A 23954-nucleotide genomic window follows, 5' to 3' on the forward strand; every position below is an offset into this window, starting at 1 on the left:
TTCTGTTTTGCTAATTTATGGGAGGCAACAATTCAGACCCTTTTGCAAGCACCTTTGCTTGGTTGGATTTTGTTTGTTTGTTTGTTTTAGATTTGGGTTTTTTTGTTTGTTTGTTTGTTTCTGTTTGTTTGCGTTCATTAAGAAGAGGTTACTTGTGGGAATGGAGGAAGAGTCGAGAAACAAGAAGCAGGGAAACAGAGGGCAAGTTAGCGACTGTCTGTCTTGTTACCCCTGCCTGTGTTTTGAGAGAAACATTCAATTCTGGTCATGCCAGCTGGTAGGCAAGGGCTGGTTCCCATCAGTGGTCTTCCCATAAATTCCAGCCCCCAGACAGGAGGTCTAACGTTTACTCAAACTTCTCCCTTGGGCTTAGTAAGTATACGTTGACGCTTGGGTGCTTCTCTGGGCATACAGAGCGCAAATATCCACATGAAATTCCAGATGAAGAGATGAGTCTAAGTAGCATAAAATTCTGTCAGGTTGCTTGCCAGTGTCAGAGAGAGCTGAGCCCTCTTAGGAGGATCCTAGCAGCAGCTGAAGACAGAGCCAGAGTTTCTCAGGCTGAATTTCGGCCCCAATACTTACTTGCTAATATCTGTTGGACCTACAACCTCACTATAAAAGTGGGGAGGGGGATGAAATACGGTCAGTGGGGAAATGTATTTAGCAGTTAAAGTAAGTGCTTCAAAATTAGCATGGGTACGCTCTTGTGACGCTGAAGTTAGAGTGAGATTTCTGACTTTCCCATTCCCCAACCCCCTCCCCCCCCAGAGGGGATGGGACTCTGTGGGGCTTTGCTGTGACTTGTGCTATCTCTGTTCTGCTCTGCTTGCCCACACTGCCTTTCTATTCTGTGACAGATGGAAATAGCAGCGACTCGGACCCAGATGTTGGAACCACTGTGCTCAATTTGCAGCCCAGGACCAGGCGCTTCTTGCCAGATCAGTTCTCAAAGAAAGCCTCCCAGGCCTACAAAATGGAATGGAAGAACGAGGTGGATGTGGGTTCTGTGCGAGTGCCCCCCAGCGTCTCTCCAGCGCCCCGCAGTAAAGAGGGGGGCACCCAAACACCGGGGTTGCTGAGGCAGCCCCTGCTCTCCAAAGACCAACGGTTTGGCCGGGGTAGGGAAGACAGTTTGACTGAAGACGTTCCACCCAAGCCCCCACCAAGGTTGGTGCGACGAGCGTCAGAACCGGGGAATAGGAAAGGCCGCCTTGGCAACGATAAGCCATAATAAGAAGCCAAAGCCAACTTGGGGTGAATGGGCTAGCATGGCTGTGACTTGTTACTCAAACCTGATCGACCCTGGAATCCATTTAAAATCCTCTGCCTAGAGGCATTCTTTGGGAAGTAGAGTCAAGCCACTGATTCCCAGGAGGAGCGCTGCTTATCTATCCCAAGAAGAGGAAGTCCCACAAAATGACTTTTGTGACTTTTGGCTAGTAAATGTATTCTTTCAAGGCCTGAAAGAAAAAAAAAGTGTGCCTTTACTGAACTTGAATGACAGAACTTGAAAATTTTAACGCGCCTTTGTTGGTGAAAATTTTAATATATTACAAATATGCCTCAGATTTATTTATGAAAAAAATGTGTTTATCTGTAGTGATCTTTATTTTTTTTTTAAGGGAATGACACCAAAAGTGTCGAGAATATTTTTCCAAGGGGGTGAGGGTCAACTCCTAGAGGTGGGTCCTAAGTTCCAGGTCCTACCATTTCCATGCTGAGCTGAAGGACCGACCACTCGGTGAAGAAGAACGTTGTCCCTAGAAGAGGCTTTGACTGACAGTAATAGGGCACAGGTTGGAATGGGTAGGCATATGAAATGGTGTGACTCTCAGAGTGTGGGTGGGAAGTCCCTGTACAACTTTAAAACAATGAGGTTCAGACTGCTCTTGGTCCAGTTCTGTGTTTTTCATGGCTTTGGAGTAACATGTAATCTCCACCTGCCACCGCACCACACCCCCCTTTTTGTCTAGGTACAGAACGATTCACTTGGGCAAAAATCAGCCCATAGTGTTTGAAGACTTGGTGGCAGCTTCTGAGAAGTCCTACCAGTGAGGACCTCTTGTGGCCATTGTGGGCATGGCAGCCACTCGTGACCGCTTGGGTTTTATGTTGTGTGGGGCTGGGAGGAAAGGGAAGTGGTTCCTTTCATTAGGGATCTATGATCACCCGCTTTAATAAAATTGTCCTGTAGTGCATTCAGAGCTGCAAGCGGGAAAGGATCAACGCTTATACAAACCGCCTTCCAGTGTTGAAGGAAATGGCGAGTCTTTGGGTTTGACTTTGGATGAGGAAGCTCTTTGGAGAAAACCCCCCGCTTTTTGCACTAGTCCTTAATTTGTTACCTCTTTCGCCTTTGATAATGTAGTGACTCAAATTTGTCATTAAAAGTTAGATTCTATTCTCTGGAATACTTCTTAGGAGTATGGCAGGGAGAAACGGTGGGACGCAATCACTAAAGATTCATATTTAAACCAATGTCTCTTGAGCTGCAGATTTATTAATTATTAAAGATTCATATTTAAACCAATGTCTTTTGAGCTGCAGGAGATTTATTGACTTCTCATGTGTTTTCTGAATTTCTTCTTTAACACTTTCCTGGGTTTACATTTTAAATGAAGTCAGTACTATAGTTGTTACCAGAGATCTTTTGGCCACAACAAAGGATACAAAGTAGCTTGGAAGGACCCTTTGCTTTGTAGGAGCTGTGATAACCCACTCTGGCTTAAAAGTCACTGGGGAAGAAGACTGTCATTGTTGGTGACTGCTGTGGGAGGCCCCAGCCCACTGGGACCCACACCATGCCTTGGAGTAGCTGAGTTTTGGATGCATAAAGCAAGCAAATTAAGCACAAACCTGAAAATCAAGCCTGTAACCTCCCCCTTTGTTTTTGCTTCAGTTCTTGCCCTGGCTACCCTCAGGGATGGACTGTGACTGGGAAGTATAAGATGAAACAACAATCTTCTCAGGCATGGCTGGCCTCGGGCCCGTCTGATCCAGGCAATTCTTCAATTGAGATTCCTTCTTCCCAGGTGAATCTAAATTGTGTCAAGGTGACAACAAGCTTAACCAGGACAGAGGGTAAGGACATGCCTGGGTGAGCACAGGAGCAGCTTTGTGTCCCCTTTCTCCACTACAGTTAACGTAGCTTTTCTTGTTTTCTTGTCTTAAGAGGCTGCTAGGCCATCATGTGAGCCTGGAAATAATGCACACCCAGTTAGAGCATGTCCTTCCTTCCCCAGAAGTCCAAGATGGATTCATGGGAAACCATGAAAACACAATTGGGAAGCTACATGCTTAGAACTCTGTGCCAAAACAAACAATCTCCATTTTAAATGACTATATTTTTATAAACCATGGATTTCTTCTGAGAAGAAATCAACACTTTTATAGGTATTTTTACTATAGAAATAGAATTCATAAAATGCTATGATGTTTGTCTTCCAAAATACATCATTACTGTGCATACTAATAATGGTTTATGACTTCTGGCAAGGAAGACAGAAGTTAAAAATAGCCTACATATAATTTTACTGGTTTTCTATGTTAATAAATATTACAAAGAATAATAACTTTCTGAAACTGAAGGAAGAATCATGAGCCAGCATGTGGTGACATTTCGGGCTAAATCGACACAAATTCAGCTTTCACTAAGGAAAACATCCTAATAAATGAGTGATGCTATAAATTTTAGAAAAGGAATGCCCAAATAGTTTTATCTTAGTTGTCAGTTAAGTTTTTAATCTGGTGACAAAGTCCATAAGATAAATTTGATGTTGGCCTTTTCTCTGTTGTTGCTTCTTCTGACGATTACTTGATGCCAGTCACAATAGAAAAGGGTGATAGAGACATGAACCTCTGCAAGAGCATTGTCAAGTTGTCAACTATCAAGCCAGTCCTTAGCTAGGGACTTAGCAGCCATCTTGGCTATTACATCAACCCTGTGGACATACATTGCTTGTGTTCCTCTAGGTCCCACTGCTCTACGGATGCAGCTTAGATCTGCCAAAGGGAAGCTAGGACATGCTTGCTGTCAGTTTGTTATCACAAAGGTGAATGTTCTTAACTTGGGACAACAGAATAAACCTGTTAGTAAAATTAGGAAGCAGGATAGGGACGTTCACCCTGCACTTGCTTTAGTACCTCAAACTCAAAGCATCATAGCAGTGAAGATGGGAAAATGTGATATCCATTCAGGGGTGTGTGGGGGAAAACAGGCTATGTAAGGTTTGACACTGGCTATAGATCCAGAAATACTCTTTGGTTCTTAGAATGAACCTTGTGGCACTTAGCAGTGAGTCTTAAGACAAGCCTGACAGGAGGTGACCCCTGACCCCTAATGATCCCACCCATGTCTCTGACTGCCACCTTCCATTTCAATCTTATTTGTTTTCCTTCGGTGTCTGCACTGAAGAAGGGATTCTTATTTATCAAGATAGAAGGGTTTCAGTTGACTGATAAAAATACAATCTTGCCACTTTTGCAGTCTAGAATTACCGTCTATCATTGCTCCATGTTTTGATAAAAAATAGCCATATTCTGTTTTAAAATATTTTTTTATTATTCTTTGAAAATTTCAGTGTATTTTTTTTTATCACATTTACCACTCCCATGACTTCTCCCAGGTTTATCTCTGCCTCTCCCCCCACCCAACTAACTGTCATCTTATTTGTATTGCCCAGCCATTCTTGGGTGTGGGACAGCCAGGAGATGGTTGACCTGCCAGGTTATACTGTTAAAAAGACTCTGCATCCTCAATGCCAGCGGCCTGCTACCAATCAGCAGTAGCTCTGCAGCTAGGACTGGGGCTTCTTGCTTCACCTCCACCCTGCTTCCTGCTCTATCCAGTGATTCTCAACCCTGCATGCTAGGTATGTGTTGGGGGATCAAGGGATAATCCAGATAGAGAACAAGCATTATTTTGCTTCTTCAGTGGGCTACTTGAAGGACTTAGGCACATCACTCTTCATGCTGCTCAGCTCACGGCTGAAGCTTTACAAAGATGGCTCCCAGGTCCTCATCTTTTACTTGTCTCTCAAGACTGAGCTGTGCGCTTTCTGCTCTGTGGGCAAGCTATGCTTTCTGAAACATACAGTTCCATGAGAGGCCAGGTTCATAGTATCTCTCTGGGGCTGGAACGTTGTGGGTGGGTGTGTAAGCTCCCTTCACAAACACTCCCTGTCTCTAAAACAAGTTTACACACAACTCCAGGTTAAACTATATGGAGGCAATCTTCATTTATACAGAGACAAACTAATGCAGCCTCAACCTGACACTTCAAACAGGATTAGGGACATTATGCAGAATGTAAAGAACACGACACACACGTTAACCGAACAGATTTAATTTCCCTGAGATTTTACCCCATAAAATGATATAAACACCACTGACCAGACCAGTGGTTGCCCAAGTTTTCTGTGTAAGCAAATCTCCTACACGCTCTTCAAAGTGACCCTCAGCAGGAATATGCTGGGGCTGGAGCATAAGCGTATCCCAGGACGTGATGGTCTAAGGACCGCACTTTGAACAAGACACCAGCTAAAATGAGATGAGAGCAACTGTTTACCAAATAAGAAGGCAGAGCAGAAAAACAACCATCACATTAACAAATCCCCAAAGCCACTAATACAGGGTAACAAGTGTTTCTCTAGATACTGGTGGACCTGGGTTGTCAGTATCTCCACGTGTCTTATCAATTTTAAAGTCTGTTTGTTTCACTTAAAAAATAAAGTGCTATGGTTTTAAGAATACAAACATGGCTTTGATCAGCATTTGAAAGAAAAGTCCACTGTCTTTGAGAGTATAGCCTTGGTAGAAACACTTCTGAAACCTTACTTCATGACATCATACCATCAGTCCAATCATGGTCTCTCTGAGGCTCATCTCCGTGACATTCAGATGCTGTGTGAGGACATGGCACTGGTGCCATGCTTTGGTCCTTTAAGAGTTCTTAGCGCCTGTGTTAAATTCACAGTGGAAACAACTTAAAAGTGGATTGGTTTTCTCACAGCCAGAGAGGAAAGGGATGGCATTCAAGCTAGACTTCCAACAGTCATAAATATTTGAGTTTATCACACATACAACATCTAAAACTATGAAAACACCCTTTTTTTCTGATTTATAAATAGACATTAGAGTTATGAAAATTTAGTGCATTGAAGAACCACTCACAATTACATGTGTGTTAGGTTGAAAATGGGCATCACACACTTAAGAAATAGTCAAGAGGATTATACGGAATGTGGATTTTCGGTCTGTGATCCCAAAAGGTGGGGGACTCTGGAGGGGTTCTCCAAAGCCAAAAGTGACTGAGTCCCAAAGAGGAGAGAAGGCAGTCCTCAAAGTTTTTTGTTCCTGGTGCAGTCTGACCCCTGAGAGGAGGGAAAGATGCTGTACCCCAATTGCACTCAGTAGGTTTAGGGGTCATGTACAGTTAACTATTTATTAAAAACAGTGTAGTCTGCAATTTTTACTTTAATCAAAACTATCATGTGTCAGTGCTCCTCTCCCCTCCATGAGAAATGGCTACCGGGGCTTTAAAGCCCTCAGGTCTGAATTCAGCGAGGTCTGTGTATCTGAATGTCAGGGGATAAGGGCTCAGCATCTGATGTTACCAGGGTTTAAATAAAGCAGATGCGTGGTTGGTCTCTGGGATTTGGGCAGAGAAACTGCTTGGCTTCTGGGGTTATGGAGAGGTGCATTCAAGACAGGTGACCAGTCCATGATTAACACAGAGGCTTCTCTCCACATTCCTTCTCCTACCTCTCTTAGCATGCTGCCTTTCCCTAAGAGCAAATGTTAACTCTACTGTGCCCAGGTGGGAAGAGAAGCCTCTCAGGCAAGCTTCTGACACAGGGCAGCGCTATGCTCAGTCTAAACTTCCTTATCTGCGGCTGACTTCTGATGGGTCTGCTGGCATGCCTGTGCAGACGAGGACCCGGCTCAGCCATGTGGGAATAACTACACTTGGACCACCCACTGTCTCTGAAGTGCCCATCTTTGACCCAGAGTTACCTGATTCTACATCTGCTTCTCCAAGTGGTCCCAATCCTACTCCTGTTTGAGTCTCTCACTCCCGTCCCCACTGATGGGAGGTCTGTTTAGAGTCATGATTAAAATAGCCACCAGGGCTAAAGCAGCACCCAGGCTTGGGGGGCCACAGGGACTGATCTCCTGAGCCACTCCAGAGAGAAGAGGGGCAAGGATGCGGCCCACCGCAGTCACGGACTGGCCCACACCTATGACGGTGCCGCTGGCCTGGGCTCCACCCACACTCAGCTGGAGGTCCGTGATGCAGGTTCTCCCAATGGTGGTGGAGAAGGACAGAAGCGTCGAGGAGAAGACCACCATGGCCATGGAGTAGGTCGTGGAGTAGACCACCAGCAGCAGACAGGTGAGAACATTGGAGTGCAGGAGTACCATGTACGAGTTGTGCTTGTACAGCCGTAGAATGGGTCCCACAGCAAAGCCAGCCAGGGTGCCCAGCGCACTGGTGTAGCTGATGAGGTACCCCGTGGTCTTGGGCCGTACCTCAAAACGCTCCTCCAGGGCTAAGACAAAGTTACTGTAGTACAGCATGACGGCCACACCCATCAGCAAACGCATGAGGAATACATCCCACAGTGCAGAAAAGATCAGGTTCTTCATGTCTTTCAAGGCCAACATGACTTCAACCCAGGGTGCCTGCACTGTCCTCTCACTCCTCCTGGCAGTAGAGGTGGTGGCTGCTCCTCCCTGTAGTGTTCCTTCTGACTTTATGGGTTCTGTGGTGTGCTTCCCATCCAAGCTCCAACCATTGTCTCTCCAAGGTAACAGCCAGACTAGACCTATGGAAAGGGTGAGAGACTTGTTAAGGTGGCCAGTGTGCTGGATTCTCACAGTGGCTCCCAGAGAGGGGCGGTATGAGGATAGGAAGGAGTATTTGTGTTAGATCGATCACCCAAGCCAGCGTGCTGAACTCTACAGTGGCTCCTTGTGTTCGAACAAGTATTTGTGTTAGATCAATTATCTGTGTTTTAGACCAGATTTACTTGGTTGTGTTGAGACCAGCTTTCCCACCACTCCCATGGTTCTGCTGTGGTCTCAGGATCCCAACAATAGACCTTGAGCTCTATTAAAGCTACTGAAACTACATATGAACTAGTCACTGTATTCTCACTGTCTGCTGGCTGCTCTTGTGGGGCCACTTCCTAGCTACACTCTTACATTCACCAACGTATCCTTCTAAAGTATCCACGGTCATTAAATGTATCCACGAGAAAGTTTCTCAACAAGCTTTCTAACTACCTTACTATCTGTCCACTCACCTATCCATCCATCTGTGTGAGCATACACGGTTCCCAGAGTGCTTTTCCAATGTGCTAATGACACCAGAAATACACAAATAAACAAGTCAAAGCCCAGTGAAAAAAACCTGCCCTCATAAAACCCAGACCTAAAAATAGGCTTAGAGAGGACAGGGGTAGGAGGTCCAAAGTCTCCAAATTACTTAAAAATTTGGAAGCTAACCTGGGCTACAATGACACTTGGGTAAACTGCTTCTGTGTAAATTCTCCCTGGTTCCTGCAGCCAGGTCACAAGCTTTGCTAACACACATTAGACTAGGAGACGGAAGACAGAAGAGACGTTCTCATGGTTCACAGGGATATACAGCAAGGCGGGAAATGAGCTTAAGTCTATGAGACACTGAAGTCTAATTTCTTACCAGGAGAAACACAGAGAGAAGGACATGATGGAGCACTAGGATGAGAAATCAGAGGCTTCTCACTCATGCTGGCTACCTGGCCGAGGACCACTGGGAACACCAGGACTCGGCACCTAGCTGAGTCCTTCTCCCACCCCTCTGGTATGCTCCACCTTGCCTCAGGACTGCCCAGATATCTAAAGTGGGAGAAAGAGATCTCTATGATTTAGCCAGTGTAGCTGGGAACACATGCAACTAATTGTATATTTCCTAATACACCCAAGATCACAGGCTCAGGCTGAGGCACTAAACCAAACAGTGCCATGACTGGGATCTAATGATGCAGTCGGTTGCTCTCTAAGCAATACAACCACCACCTTCATCAGAGAAGCTGTGTCCACTCACAAGGATTCATGACATACACGTATGCAATCATGCACGTGTGCCAATAACAGTCAGAAAGGGGAGAGGCTATGAACTTGAGAGTAAGTGTGGGGAATGGGAAGGCTGGGAGGAGTGGTACAGGAGGGGCTGGAGAGCAGAAAGGGAAGGGCCAAGTGATATACTTTAATTAAAGTTTATTTTTAAATAATTTTTTAAAGGGAATTAATCACCATGCAGACATTCCCTCATAGGAGGAGCGTGAGATTCCAGGGCTCCTCCGAAACCATCTCTGTGCAACTCTACTGTAATCACACAAAACATCAAGGAGTGTCAAGGGAGTTCTAGACCATGTAGGCGAGAGCAAGCTGATTAACAGGGTTTACATCTATGTCTCTGTTAGAGGGGAGCATCGGCCTACCGGCTGAACACTTCCCAGTGTGGCTGCTCAGAATCACTTACACTGCTGACAGCAGTCCTCACCCAAGCTCTGTATAAGAAAGCACTATAATCCACTGGCTTCCCAGGTTGAACTTTGGTGTTCACCTTTGCTTCCTTCTTGGAATGTTTTAAGGAGGGGTAGACATCCTTTAGTCTTCCCTGAGAAAGAGGTCTGTCTACCAAGAACCTCCACAGTTGTACTGGCTAGTTATGTGTCAACTTGACATAAGCTGGAGTTATCACAGAGAAAGGAGCTTCAGTTGGGGAAATGCCTCCATGAGATCCAGCTGTAAGGCATTTTCTCAATTAGTGATCAAGGGGGAAAGGCCCCTTGTGGGTGGGACCATCTCTGGGCTGGTAGTCTTGGGTTCTATAAGAAAGCAAGCTGAGCAAGCCAGGGGAGGCAAGCCAGTAAAGAACATCTCACCATGGCCTCTGCATCAGCTCCTGCTTTATGACCTGCTTGAGTTCCAGTCCTGACTTCCTTGGTGATGAACAGCAGTATGGAAATGTCAGCTGAATAAACCCTTTCCTCCCCAACTGCTTTTAGGTCATGATGTTTTGTCCAGGAATTCAAACCCTGACTAAGACAACAGTCATGCTTCTAAAAATATTAAACATTTATCTTTTCTTTTATCATAAACTTGTGTTTATGACCTGGGTGGAGGGGGGTGTGGGTTCAGATCCTGATAGAAGTTATAAAGTGGTTCTATCACATGGACTTCACTTCCTGGATCAGAAATTAACCCAGCATGGAGTGTATTGCTCATTATCATGCCCCAAGGTGAAGGTTCAAACCCCTGAAGCAAAGTGGCATATGATTAAATGGATGGGCAAATAGACAGTCTGCTTGCTTTCTCTCATTTACAAAGGGTTTACTGAGACCTGTCTATGCCATGGTCTCTGGGCAAAGAGGAAGAGTCTCTGAGCACCTAGATCACTCAAGGGTGGCAAAGCACAGAAGGAGGCATTTTTTATTCATCAAATACCGTGGAATACGTCCAGGGACATATGTAGAAGAGAGGTCACCTGGCATAATGCCAGCCCTTGTGCAGTATGTTATAGATTGTAAGCATGATGCCAAAATAGCAACAAAATTTTGGAGGTGCTATAAAAAAATCCTGTTTGTTCAGAATGGCCAGGCAAAGAGAAATGAAGCAAGTGTCTGAAGTGAATGGTGAAAGGAACACTGGGAAAGACAAATGAGAAGAATCTGGGCTGCAGAGGAGGAGTTGGGCAAAGCCTTCCAATAGGTGCCAACCTGCAGGGTGAGGTATAGCTGTGCACGTGGGAGAGAGAACATGAACTGCCTGTCACTAGGTAGCAGGAGGAATAAGGCCTGACATAAGACTGAATGGGGTCTGTGGCTAAACATGCATAGCTGCTCTCTTTAAAAACAAAAACAAAAGCAAAAACAAAAGCAAAAAAAACCTTCCATACTTTATTGAAAAACTTAACAGATCTAACAAAAATGGAGATGTTTTCATATAGATTATAATAACTAAGATAATATATTATTATCAAACAAAATGATGGAATCAGTCCCTACCTTTTGCCATACCCAAAAATGAACTCAAAATGGATTGAAGATGAATGTCAGACCTAAACACACAATGCTTTGAAGAAAAGGGAGGAAAGCCACTTGTCAGAGCTGGGCTTGGCAGGGGTGTTTCCAGTAGACTATCACAAGGACAGGTAACAAAAGCACACAGGGACAGCAGACCCAGGGCAAGCTGAAAGGCTTCCACACAGCTGGGAAATAGTCTCTGAAGTTAATGGACTATGCAAAGAGTAGGTATTATTTGTAGTATTCAAATCTGATCCAAAGTTAATATTAAGTCAGAGAACTGAGCGAGCCATGGAGCAGAGATGTGGGCACAAAGTCTCACTCCATGTGCAGGATTATTGGTAACTGCTGCTGGCCAGGAGAGGAAGAGTTTGCTCTAGAGGTGTGGCTCTTGGTAAGTCTAACACCCTCCAGTGAATTAACACACTTACAATGAGATTTTGTTGTTGTTTTTTAATAAAATAAAGATATAAACTGGTTGGATATGGGATGCAGAGTGAACCTTGGGTGAGATGAATTTCCTCCAAATACAATGTATGGAATTCTTAAACAATTAAAAAAAACAAAACAAAACAAACAAACAAACAAAAAAACAGAAAAGAAACCTATTTTATCTAAAGAGTAAGTGTATCCGAGATAGAAGGCTGGAAAAATGTGTCAAAATTTAACATTTCACGCTATTGCCTGACACATTTGTATCCAAAGTATTTCACATTATAACAATTAAATTTTTGTAAATTCTTTTTAAAAGTTAAAATCTGAGTTATGCAAGGTATCCTTCAACCAATAGCAAAAATGCCAAACAAAATAAAGTAAGAGTTAGCAGGACTTGGATGAACATGTCTCCAACAAATGGTCAGCAAAATGGTGCCCAACATCATCACTAGCAAATGGAGTCCAAGTCACAGCCATACTTAGTTGTTACTTCCTCCTCTAGGGGACTACTGAATGACATCAATGCTATGATAAATGAGAAAGCCTGCACAGAATGGATGGGATGTAAACCTGTCCAGTCACCATGAGAGCAAGAGAGAGTGCCCATGGCAGGGATGGTGTGACATGGTTCCCACTCTTGGAACAGAGCCAGCAGGGCATGGGCTTCCACAAGTGTTGATGGTTGCTGGGTATAAGACTTGTTTGTATAAAAATATACATATTTTACTTCAGTCTGGGAGGTGAGCCTGTGTCTATGTTCTTAGCAAAAATGGTAATTGCTATGATCTTCAGTACAGTCCTTAAGGCTGTGGGAAAGAACTCTGAAAACATGAGTTCAAAAATATAAAGTTCTCAAGCTATACGAAATGTAAGGCTGTGATATGAATTATATGAGGGGCTTCACAAACCTCAAAGAATGGAGGCTGCTGCACTATGAGCCAGCTTATCAGAAAGATACAAAGGCAGGCAGATACCTAAATTCAAGGTCAGCCTGGGACAGAGAGAATTTAGGCCCAGGTGTGGTGGGAGCAGTGATGTCAGAGCTAGATTATTTTCTGTGCTTATAAAGGCAGACAGATCTCTGAACCCATTTGCAATGTTAAGAAAAATGTGTTTTCTTTTTTTTCCCCTAGTAGTCAAGGGGCTAAGGTTAAAAAAAAAAAAATGCTGATTGGTAGGATAACCAAAAGGAAACCTGGGATGGATGATTGAATTGATATGTAAATAAAAGACTGGGCTTTGGTCTGAGAGAGCTGAGCTGTCTGGTGATCTTTAGAAAGCTGTCTTGAGCAGAACATAGGCTGTCAGCTTGTACCTACAATTTGGCTCCCAGGGTTTTTTTTTGGGGGGGGGTTGTTGTTTCTGTTTGTTTGTTTGTTGTTGTTGTTGTTTTTATGCCACTTCCAAACCCCCCTTCCTCAGAAACCCCTCTCCAAGCTGAGGCTGGACCTTTGCAAGAGAGGGTCATCAAATTAACTTTCATTCTTGAACAACTCTGATTACTCTATTATTATCATTATTATACTAATGTGTATGTATGTGAGTGGATGTGTTGGTGTGAGTTATATGTGCACAAGTGGGGTCCTGGACTGCTGTCTGGGTTTGTGGTGCTACAGCAGCTAGGGTCTGTTACCAGCAAAGGCCAAGTGGATGTGCCTGTTCGGGACTGCCTCCCAGGGTGTAGAACTGGCCCCACAGCCGGCTTGGCTTCATGGAAGAGCTGGCCCTGAGAGCAGAAGAGCTGACCCTACCGTTCACCAGATGTAGTACTCAGAGAGCAGGGTTCACACAGGGTCCAAGAAGCACAGCAGAGCTTGCTGTGGTTACATGAGTACTTGAGGGCGTTAAGTGTGGGACAGCTAGCTCTGCCACCCGTCTCCTGTGCTGGTTTGAATATGCTTGACCCCAGGAGTGGCACAATTAGGGGATATAGTCTTGCTGAAAGAAGTGTATCACTGTGGGGTAGACTCTGAGACTCCTATGCTCAAGCTCCATCCAATGTAGAACACAGCCTCCTCCTCCTGGCTGCTTGCAGAAGCCAATCACCTTCTACTGCCTGCAGATCAAGATGTAGACTGCTTGGCTCCTCCAGTACTATGTCTGCCTGGATGCTGCTATGCTTCCTGTCATGATCATGATGGGCTAAACTTTGAAACTGTATGCCAGCCCCAATTAAATGTTTCATGTGTAACAGTTGCCTTAGTCACGGTATCTCTTCACAGCAATAAAACCCTAAGAAATCTGCTATGTAGTGCTATGGGCAAGAGAAAGATGCCCTCACCTATCCATTGCCCTCGCCTCCTGCAGTGGGTGGGAGAGCTGGCCCTGCCCCTCACCTGCTGCAGCATTCAGAAGAGTGGACCCTGCACTTTATCTGGCCAGCACCATAGAGTTGGCCCTGTAACTGCAGGTGAGCCATCCCCAAGGGTGTGAGACCAAGAAAGCTGTCTTAGCCCCCTGACTGCTGCAGCACTCGGTTGAATAGGCTATGTAACTCATCTGGGTAGCACAATAGAGCTGGTCCTGATGACTTGGATGGGGCTAGAGAGTTGGCTCTGCCATTGGCAGTTGTGGTATTAGATGAGCTAGGCAGGCTAGTGCTGGAGAGCTCACCCTGGTGGTAAGGGTGCTGGAGAGCTGGCAGGCTGACCGGCTCAGATACCTCCCAGGCCCAAATCCAGGGCTTTGACTTAGACTTAACATCTACCCTGAACTGCTGGAGCCTATGAAGAAGCCAGTTCTACAGAAAGATCCAAAGCTGTAGGATCTCCATGATACAGGGCAACAAGAGGATATTCAAAAGGAGTCCCAGTGAATCCCAGTACTGACAGCTTAGCAGAAGCTAAAACCAGACCAGGGCTCAAGCTAGACCAGCAATTCATTGCAATAAACATTTGTAAATAAATATACAAAGAAGTATAGACAAAAGGGTGCACTGTGAGTTACACTGTGACACATTACAGCTTCCATACTGAGATCTTTTTTCTTTTTATGGGGGAGGTTGCAAGGGCAGAGGGCAGGTAGGGAGAGCAGGTGGATGGGGTACATGATGTGAAACTCACTGAGAACGGGTAAAATGTTATGAAGAATTGCAAGAAGATAGACTTGGGTAGACTTGTGAGTTTTAAGTATACGTGCCCAACAGTGAACTCACCAGCATTGAGCAGGAAGACAGAGCAGCAAATGAAGGCTGTCACATAGAACCCACCGTCCAGTTCAGTCAGATAACCACCAACCACAGGGCCCAAGATGAAGCCTATGCCCGAGGCTGTGTTGAACTGTCCCAGGACAAGTGGTCTCTCCTTCTCTGTGACCAGGTCAGAAAGCAGTGCTCTGGAGATGGAGAGGGTGTGTTTAAAAACACCTGCAAGGGAGAGGAGATGTGCTCTGTAACTTTCAGAACTCCAAAGGAGCAGACCCCTCTGGGCTGCTCTTCATCCCTGAGCCAAATGGAGTTCTTGTTTCCATTTTCTCTGAACCACTACGGCTTGCAGGACTTGCCCTGTCATTAATGGACCCCAAAGACAGCACAATTATGTGGCTTGTCACATTTAGCATTGAGTGCATTAGACTTCAGCTTACCCATATCTCATCTTGACACCCCAACATTCTTTGTCATCCGAATGAAATTCCTAGTGGTTATTAGGTCTCAGGCAGCACAACTCTCCAGAAATGACCTCAATGCGAACTACAGAGGGATTTCTGGACTTTCAATAAACCCTAGCATCCCTCAGGAATGTGTGAAACTGAAGACAGTTCCCATCTGCGAAAGGAGTCATTTCTCTCAGCTCTGGCAGAAGGGAGAGATGGCTACCTGTGGTTGCATATCGAAGCCCATGCTGGCCTCAAGCCTCCCTCAGTATTACAAGCACTGGTTATACATCTCCAATTCCATGTGAGCATCCTAGCTCTCTTCAGCAGCCTCACTTCCCTCCTTTTTATAACTCAAGGTTTCCCCAATGCTCACTGTTCGTTCATTTGTTTTCTCTCTCTCTCTCTCTCTCTCTCTCTCTCTCTCTCTCTCTCTCTCTCCTTACTCTCTCTCTCTCCTTACTCTCTCTCTCTCCTTACTCTCTCTCTCTCCTTACTCTCTCTCTCTCCTTACTCTCTCTCTCTCCTTACTCTCTCTCTCTCCTTACTCTCTCTCTCTCCTTACTCTCTCTCTCTCCTTACTCTCTCTCTCTCCTTACTCTCTCTCTCTCCTTACTCTCTCTCTCTCCTTACTCTCTCTCTCTCCTTACTCTTTCAGTATGCTCTATTCTGTCCCTTGCCTTTCTGTCTCGCTCTATTTGTCTCTGTGTCTTGATATCTACTTACTCTCTCTCTCTCTGTGTCTATCTCTTGCTATCTCTCTCCCTCCTGCTCCCCAATTCCTCTGTCTGTCTGTCATGTCTGTGTGTCTCTTCCTTTCTCACTATACTCTCTATGTTCTCCCACTCTCCATGTCCAAACTGCTAGCCATGTCCAGTCTCTTCATTTCTTTCTCTGCTCTGGATATTTCCTCTTTTTCTTTTATCCCCAGTAAAACCCATAACCACACAACAGGGCTGTCATGTCGGAAGCCTCTTTACTGCACTCCCTCACATACAGTGGCTTTCTCACAGTTATGTGGTTATGGTGGTTTCTTTGCTCACTCACTACAAAGATTACTGCACCACTGATCCATGTGTGGATAAAGCAATGCACTAACCAAAAACAAACAAACAAACAAACAAACAAACAAACAAACCAACGAACAAATAACCAGCAAAATCCACCCTCATGGAATGTGGATTTTTTCCTTGGGCTAAAGTATACAGAATATACTACAAGACAATGAGGGTTATGGGCAGGAACAGTGAAGAAACTTATGAGACCAAACACAAGGCACCTTCATCTAACCAAGTCCGACTGCCACACACTAGTAAGATTCTAGTGACTATGAGTGTGTCTTTATATAACCAGTGCTAACAGCTTCCAACTGGTTAGGGACTTGTGAGTTTGTTTGCTGACCACCTGATAGCTTCAGCATGACTGTAGGCTCCTGAGGATTATTTGACATTCATGTGAGGAATACTTAGGAATATACTGATGAGCCCTGGGAATGGTGGCCAGGCATTAGTCAACACCGATGAGCTCCTTGCAGATCACTGTACATTATCTCAAGCTGTAACATGCCCTGGTGGCTTCTGCTGGGCTCCTTCCTGAACACAAATGGTGGAGTATAGAGAGGTGCAGTACTGCAGACACACCATCAACCACACAGTAATATAATAAATGCAACACCAGGATGCGCTCGATCAGCTATTATAATTTAGAATGTTCTGGTGGTGTTGGATTGTGGACCGCACTTAAGGAGGGAGCTTCCAGCTATACAGCCAACAGCAAAACCACTGCTACGTGGGAGGGTGATGTCAATAACTCTCCTGTCCCACATACGTGACAGTTTCAAATGAGCTGACCCTCAGTTGTGGGTTAGTGGTAGAGTGTTCTTCTCTGTGGTGTTAATGGAGCGAGACGCTTAACTCGATGAGGGCTGATGTATGGTATAGCAGCCTTGTGACTAGGGTAACAGAGTCTGTTCATGCCATCCTAGCTAAAGGGAAAAAATGGTGAGATTTGGAGCTCTGGATGCTAAGAAAGACAAGGAGGGATAGAATTTCCACAGCTGGTCCCCACCCACCAGACACCTAAGGGTGCAGTTTCTAAGAGTTGACAAAATGTCTCAATGAAGGTCCAAGATGATTGCTAGCTCAAGGTGTTAGAAATCGTCGAGAGTAGTCTGGAAGAAGGAGACCAACTCTAGGTTCTCCTACATAGTAATATCAGAAGTCAGATCTCCAGGGGGCTTCAGTGAAGCTAGCTGAAGGTATCTCACATGATCTTAACTCTCTGAACACAGAGAGGCAGGGCAACAGAAGAGAGGCAGGTCAGGTATGGCAGAATAATTCACACTAACTGAGAGGCTCTGTCTCTGGGGAGGATGGGAGCTTTGGGTAAGTTACCCGAGGGGCTACCAATAGTAAATGCTCAATAAACAGCAACAATAATCAAGTGATCACTGCCACCATTACTACCCATTGGTCTCTGCGGGTGAGCACCCGTTGAAGAGGCATTGTCCAGCAGGCTCAGGTTCACACAGAGACATACACTGAGAACCCAGTCCTCTGGGGTCAGAACTCACCCACGGGGACTCTAGCCAGCGTAAACAGGAACACATTGGTGGACATTCCGAGGAGGAGATAGCCCAGGGCACTAAGCAGAATGCACACCAGTAAGGAGGACCGTCTTCCGACCACATCACTCCAGCAGCCCTGAGAGGAACAAGCAGAGACCTCCAATAGTAACGAGCACCACATAGACACAACATGGCCTCAGGAGATGTCAGGGAGTCAGTCGGATGTGTCATGCCCTGTCCCACAAGGTGAGGCATGATGCCCAATGGTGGTCCAGCAGCCAAGAAATTCACTGCTTGGGGAAATAAAAGGTCAAGTTGCAAAGCTTTGTTTCTGACTTCATTTTTTATTGTTTGATGCAACCTCGCTCTGCAGAAACCGGGTTGTTTAGGGAATTTAAAAAAAATACTGAAAATGAAAGTGAATGAGAAAAATAGTGCCCTGTGATCCCAAATCTATATAAGCACAGGCCAGGATGGAAGAAAGAGGCTCAGAGAGGGGGGATGTTCTACTCAGGGTGGAGGGCAAGGTGGCTGGGGGCCACACCAGTTCTCAATTCTGATACTTCCTCTATCCGTCACAGAAATACATGAAGCCTTTTAGCCGGATGACAAAGCTAGTTGGAGAATGTCGGAGTCACCGCCTGTGGCTTCATCAGCCTGTCTGCTCTTCTTTCTCTTTCTACAGTTTGGAGCATCCCTAACTTGAATGTTAGGGAGATTTAACATTTTTAAAAGATGTATTATTATTTTATGTGTGATAAGATAAAATAAAATAAAATAAAATAATATAAAATAACACATAGGACACTGTATTCCCTGGAGACGGAGCCACAGGCAGTTGTGAGCTGTGCTGTGGTGCTAAGAACTGAACCTGGGTCCTCTGAAAGAGCAGAGAGGGCTCTCAACTGCTGAGCCCTCTCTTCAGTACATGCCAATTTAGTGTCTTAAAAGCCTGACATAAAGATACATGAACAAGTAATTGTTTACCCACTTGACAGTATTTATAGATTCTCATTCAATGCCTTTAAAAGCTATTCCTTGACCAGGAAGCAGCCAGGAAAACACAAGCCAAATGCGAGATGCCAGCCACTTGCTTCCATCAGTCATTCCTGGCAACCTGTGAGACTGATTACTGAAGTTACTGAGGCCTCCAGACCTCCAGGGGCTGCATGGTGGGTGAGGGATGAGGGATGCTCACTGACAGTCTCTGGACTTGAGACTACCAAGTGTCCAGAAGAGGGAGAAAAATCACTTCTGATTCCCTCTGTACCATCTTCTGGATGCCTAACCAATCAATTTTAAAGTTCTACCCAATGCTCTCATAAGTAATGAGACCAAGAGCTCAGTGTACACGCTTCCGCACAGAATCATAGAAATGCAGGTGGATTTGACTGCAATCAGTTACACTAATCAAGTAATGGGTGATAGCTTCTGTTTATATTCTTTTTCTCAAAAATCAGCACTGAGTCACAGGGTCAGCATGTTATGATGCAATACATTCTCCCCCAACGTGTATTAATGGCTCAGTGTGCCTTGCAGAAGAAGACATGAGTCTTTGAAGCACACATCTTCCCGAGGGCCAAAGGGCAGAGGACAGGATTCTACCCAGTTTGCTACCTAACAAAGCTGTATTGTATAACCACTCACACACCACTGTTCAGTAACCCCTGAGCTTCTGTTTCATAAGCACAGGGTGGTAGACCCACAGTGGCACGTGCCTAAGAGCTGGAGATGGCCTGCCAGTTGGAGAATAACTTACTTGACACAAGATAGCTTACCACAAAGGTGCTGGAGAAGAGTTGCAAAATGCCGTATGAGGAGCCTGAAAAACAATGCGTAATGTTAGAAGAGGCGTGGCCGTGGCTAAATAAACTTGGCAACAATCGGGTAGAAATCAGCAGAAAACTAAGGGAGAGGGCATCTCCAGGAAGCTGACCTGTTCTATGTCTTCTCTAAAACCATGTAAAGGCTTCCAAAATAAAATGTGAGCAAGCAGATGAGAAGGACAACAAGGGCCAGACTTGGGGACCCTGGAAGTAGCCCTGCTCTGTCTTAGAGAGCGAACATCAAAATCCTGGAAAAACAGGACCCAGCGGTAAACTTTTAACACTCACTCACACAGATGAAGCATTTTAGAGGTAAGAGAAGAAGAGGAGAGCTTGTTATAGCCATGACTGGAAATATCGTAAGCGATATTGGCTACCTACGATGACAAAGAGCTGTGTAAATAAAATGAGCAAATTTTAAACAGAAAAAGCTCCATTTATTTAAGGAACTTACAGAGTTCCTTCCTTCCCCTCCCTTGTTATACAACAGGTCCATTTGGCTTTTTCTAAAGGGTGATAGGCTACCGGGTGTCAGTATAATTCAATGTATATATCTTGAAGGAGAAATAATAAGCAGAATAGGGATCAGGATATATATGTATATATATGTGTGTATATATATATACATTAAACATGTATATATGTATATGTATGTATACATATATGTATACATACATACATACATACACATACATACACAAAGGTGATGTGGAAAACTGCCTAACTTCTTCTCCAACTTGTAAAGGACTCTAGGGCAATTAGCATTAAGGATTTTGGTGCTTCACATGCCCAATTCTAAGCCCCGAGTACTCCTGTCTCTTACAAATGGAGAAAAATTGAATGGAATTTCATGCTGCATGGGCAGAAAGTCCATGGGCTTCTGGGATGCGCTGGTGGTTTGGGAAGCTTGCGGCTAGTGTCCCAAAGTGGTCACCCAAACACACCCTTTCCCATTAGGCATGACTTTCATAGACTGCCCCTTTGGACTCCCAGTTCCAGAACTGTGCTTGTGGACAGGAGACCAGAGGCTGTGCCTTGCCTGCAACATACCTGGCCCAAACTATCAGAGGCCCAGGAAGCAGCCCTTCCATCAGTATGGGCTGTGGAAATAACTCAAACCTCAAAAGCTTTCCTGAAGGCAGGTGGTTCAGGAAGGATTCTGTCCATTTGCTCCAGCATGGTACTTGGAGACACACTGCAAAGTCCTTCCATTTCCTATTTCCTTCTGTGCGAGGGTTGGTTAAGGGCTGAGCTATTTTTCAGAGCATTTGAAAAATCAATGTTTTGAAAATAAGCAGGTTTATAAACACCCACCTACTATTCCAGCCACTACGGGACTTACTCCAAGGGATCTGACATGAAGATTCAGCAATGGGACCACCATGCTGACACCAAACAGGTCCTGGGAAACCAAAGAGGAGTTTGAGTTAGTACTGGAGGTTAGTACTATTGAAACTGGTGACCCTAAAACTATAATTCAATTTCAAACACAAAACCTGCATCTAACAGTAGACCACCACGGCCAGGTTAAAAGCTATGATGGAATCCAGGTAAGTCTAAATGATGACTAGTTTGCAGCCAGGGTCAGCTTTCATTTTAGCTTCTTTGTGACTGGCCTTTAACATCCAAGTGCAGCGCAAGTGCAAAGCAAGTGTGAACCGAAAAACCCCAGCGCCGTGTGGATGATGAAGGGAGGCTGGTCTGCATTTATTGGTAAAGCTGTTTTTGCTTCAGTAAGAATCTCAAGTTACAGAAAAGGACCGATGGACCAGAGTCGGTACTTTTTGAGGCAGCCTCATTATGTAGCCCAGGATGTCCTTGCACCTCAGCCTCCTGAGGACTGATGTCACAAGCACGTTACACCATGCTAGGCTTCAAAATCTGTCACATATCAATACCTGAGACCAGGGAAGCATGTGGAAGGTGGAAGGCTAGTGAAATACTGATATCCATAGACTAAGAATGATGGAAGGTATAATATAGGCTCATGAGGAAGAGCTGTAATATCCCCCATAGCACTCAGTGGCTCTAAAATACCACTCCTTTTACCAGGAAAGCTAGCGGCTGGCTCTTTCTTCTTGGAAAGTTCTAATGTAAAATCTCTCCTCCTTTACTGCAGCGAGCACTTCCTTCCTGATTTACACTTCCTACAGGGCCACCATTTTTCATACTGTGCATCTGACAACCCACGTGCTTGCTCCCCCACTCATAAGTCAGCTTGATGGGAACATCTAACCTTCCCCTTTGCATCAGCCTTTCCCCAGGGAAACTGATGAATGCATTTGAGCTTCTCTGCCTTGTACAGGGAACAAAACCCAGCGTTTCTCCACTGGTGGGCTATCTCGATGCAGATAAATTGTCACCTGCTACAGGCTGGGAAGAGGGAAAAGAAACTGACCAGGTATCTGGACAAAAGCACATGAAATCACAGACCTCGGCACTATCTTAGTTTAACCAAAATGCGCCAAAGGAATGGGTTTAGTATTCCTAGTGAACAAAGTTAAAATATCAAAATTATTGAGAGCTAAAACTAGAATATTTGCAAATGACTTCTCCAATCTTATACCCTTCCTCTTTCAGTCAGAAACCATTTTCTGAAGCCTTTTGGGGTCTCAGAATACATGAAAACAGCGACTAAACTGTGCGTAATATTATCAATTACTTAAAAAGTCAGCATAGGCTCCTTCAACAATACATATGGCTGCATAAGACTCTATACAACATTTCTCATTGAAAAAATAAAATCCTTAACCTTTTAAAAACTATGTGGAAATCATATGTATTTCCCTCAAGATGTGCTCTTGGATATATTATTCTCTTAAATATATTATTACACTTCTCAAAATTTTACATCAGACTGGATTTATCATGTGCACGGCATATGGCAAACAGGAGAGGGTGTGAGTCTCCAAGTCTGTGTTGGAAGGCTGCACAGAATGAATGATGTATGAGCTGCTGTAATTCCCAAACTATTCTGAATTCTAACTCCCGGTAGTTGCTGCTACCCTCCGGGTGAAGTCTGAATGTTCCAAGTGAGGGCCCGAGTCTTTTCCACACATAACCTATGTGCCCTCTGTGGTGGGGCCTTAGCAGGTTGGAGACATGCATCGTCCCAGTGGATGGCAGTCAGCATCCTTTCCCAGAAAGATCCACTCCCCAGCTTTGAATTCTTAACAACCAGACTACACAGTGGAAGTAAACAATGTCTGCATCCCTAAAGTACAACCAAAAAGCAAGGACATTACACTCTAAAGTCAAGGCACGGAGCCTAAGAAGGGAAACTGTATATCTCGGGACCTGCAAAGTACACTTTAGGCAGAGATATCTCTCAGGCATGGTACTCAATACCTTCTAGCTCGGTGAATACAGACATTTGGTGAAATCTACTTCTTTCAAGATTCTAACAAGTATTAATTAAACAGAACCTCTACTAACTGTTGGACAATTTGGAATCTAAACAGAGGCTGCCTCTCTGTTCCTTAGCTACATGGCTCAGCATGCTAACTCCTAATTCCAGCAACCCTTCAGTCTGGAAAAAAGGAGTAGACTTACTTCATCTGGACAGGGAACAATAGGAATTGTTTTCTCAGGTTCAGTGCCAATCAGATAGATACTTGCCACAAAGTCTTTTCCCACTGATCATTCAGCTAATTGGTTCCGTCTGCCTGATGAAGAAATCCTACCGATTTTTCCGGCTGCTTATAACCAGGCCTATTGAACTAAACCTCGCCTTGAAAGAGGAGCCAGTGTGAATCAGGGTCCAAGACTACAAGACTGTAAATTCTCTGGAAGTAGAAACTGCTTATGATGTCAGTGCTCCAGGGCAAGTACCACACGCGGCAGGCATTCAGAGACTTCATGAATATTCATTAGCAATGAAACTTCATTAATAAACAGATGGATTGAAGAATAACTTCTTAAGCTTCTCATTCTACAGGGCAAAGGACTATTTGTGAGCCAAACCAATACACACATGCACAGAAATTATAGCAAAACAAAAACACGTGCCATTTTGCCAAAGACAATTGTGTGCAGTTCACCTTAACTTCCAATCTCCAGCTTTAAGGCCTCCAGTGTAGACTGGGTCAAGGAGTCACACCTGAGGTCAGTGGTGAAAAGGCAAGAGGAGGCACCTCACAGCACACTTCAGACTCCGGGCTGGAGCTGTGTAAAATACCCGGGAACTTGAGGTAAGCGCAGCCCTTCCAGGACCCCAAGTCTGCAGAGACTCGGTGCTTTTCCCCAGCCCCGGGGCGGGCACTCACCAAGAAGCCTACCAGGTAGAGCCAGAGCAGGAAGCGGCGGGAGCTCACAGCACTGGATGGTGCTGTGGCCGTCACCGGGGTCTCCGAGGCTAGACCCTGCCCCGAAGCCGCGTGCCCCGGGACCCCCAGCGCCATTCCCAGGAGGGCTGGGGGTGCGGACAGCTTAGCCGCCTGCAGACCACGCCCCCGCCATGGC

General features: G+C 45.0%; 2 protein-coding genes across 5 annotated transcripts in view; one reads left to right on the forward strand and one right to left on the reverse strand.

Moving 5' to 3' along the window:
- Slc9a2 (solute carrier family 9 member A2) overlaps window positions 1–2524 on the forward strand; it is an 84091-nt gene extending 81567 nt beyond the window's left edge. Inside the window, exon 12 of the mRNA XM_021161822.3 lies at window positions 861–2524. Coding sequence (XP_021017481.1) covers window positions 861–1234 — 374 coding nt within the window. The 3' untranslated portion in view covers window positions 1235–2524. The remainder of the gene's footprint in view (window positions 1–860) is intronic.
- Window positions 2525–5331: 2807 nt separating this feature from the next.
- Slc67a2 (solute carrier family 67 member 2) lies at window positions 5332–23954 on the reverse strand. Of its 4 annotated transcripts, XM_029482467.2 has the most exons (7): window positions 23759–23847; window positions 23534–23657; window positions 20808–20895; window positions 19446–19489; window positions 17674–17803; window positions 14665–14874; window positions 5332–7829 (listed from the first exon to the last, which is right to left on the reverse strand). In XM_029482467.2, the coding sequence occupies exons 3-7, from the start codon at window positions 20875–20877 to the stop codon at window positions 7054–7056; spliced, it is 1230 nt and encodes a 409-aa protein (XP_029338327.1). In that variant the 5' UTR covers window positions 20878–20895; window positions 23534–23657; window positions 23759–23847; the 3' UTR covers window positions 5332–7053. The 4 variants fall into 4 exon arrangements, with proteins under 4 accessions (XP_029338327.1, XP_029338317.1, XP_021021462.2 ...); XM_029482457.2 differs by lacking the exon at window positions 23534–23657 and having other exon boundaries at window positions 23771–23954; XM_021165803.3 differs by lacking the exon at window positions 23534–23657 and having other exon boundaries at window positions 23759–23954.

Source organism: Mus caroli, unplaced genomic scaffold (assembly GCF_978045245.1).
Source record: "Mus caroli unplaced genomic scaffold, Mus_caroli_1 scaffold_1, whole genome shotgun sequence".
Lineage (NCBI taxonomy): Eukaryota > Metazoa > Chordata > Mammalia > Rodentia > Muridae > Mus > Mus caroli.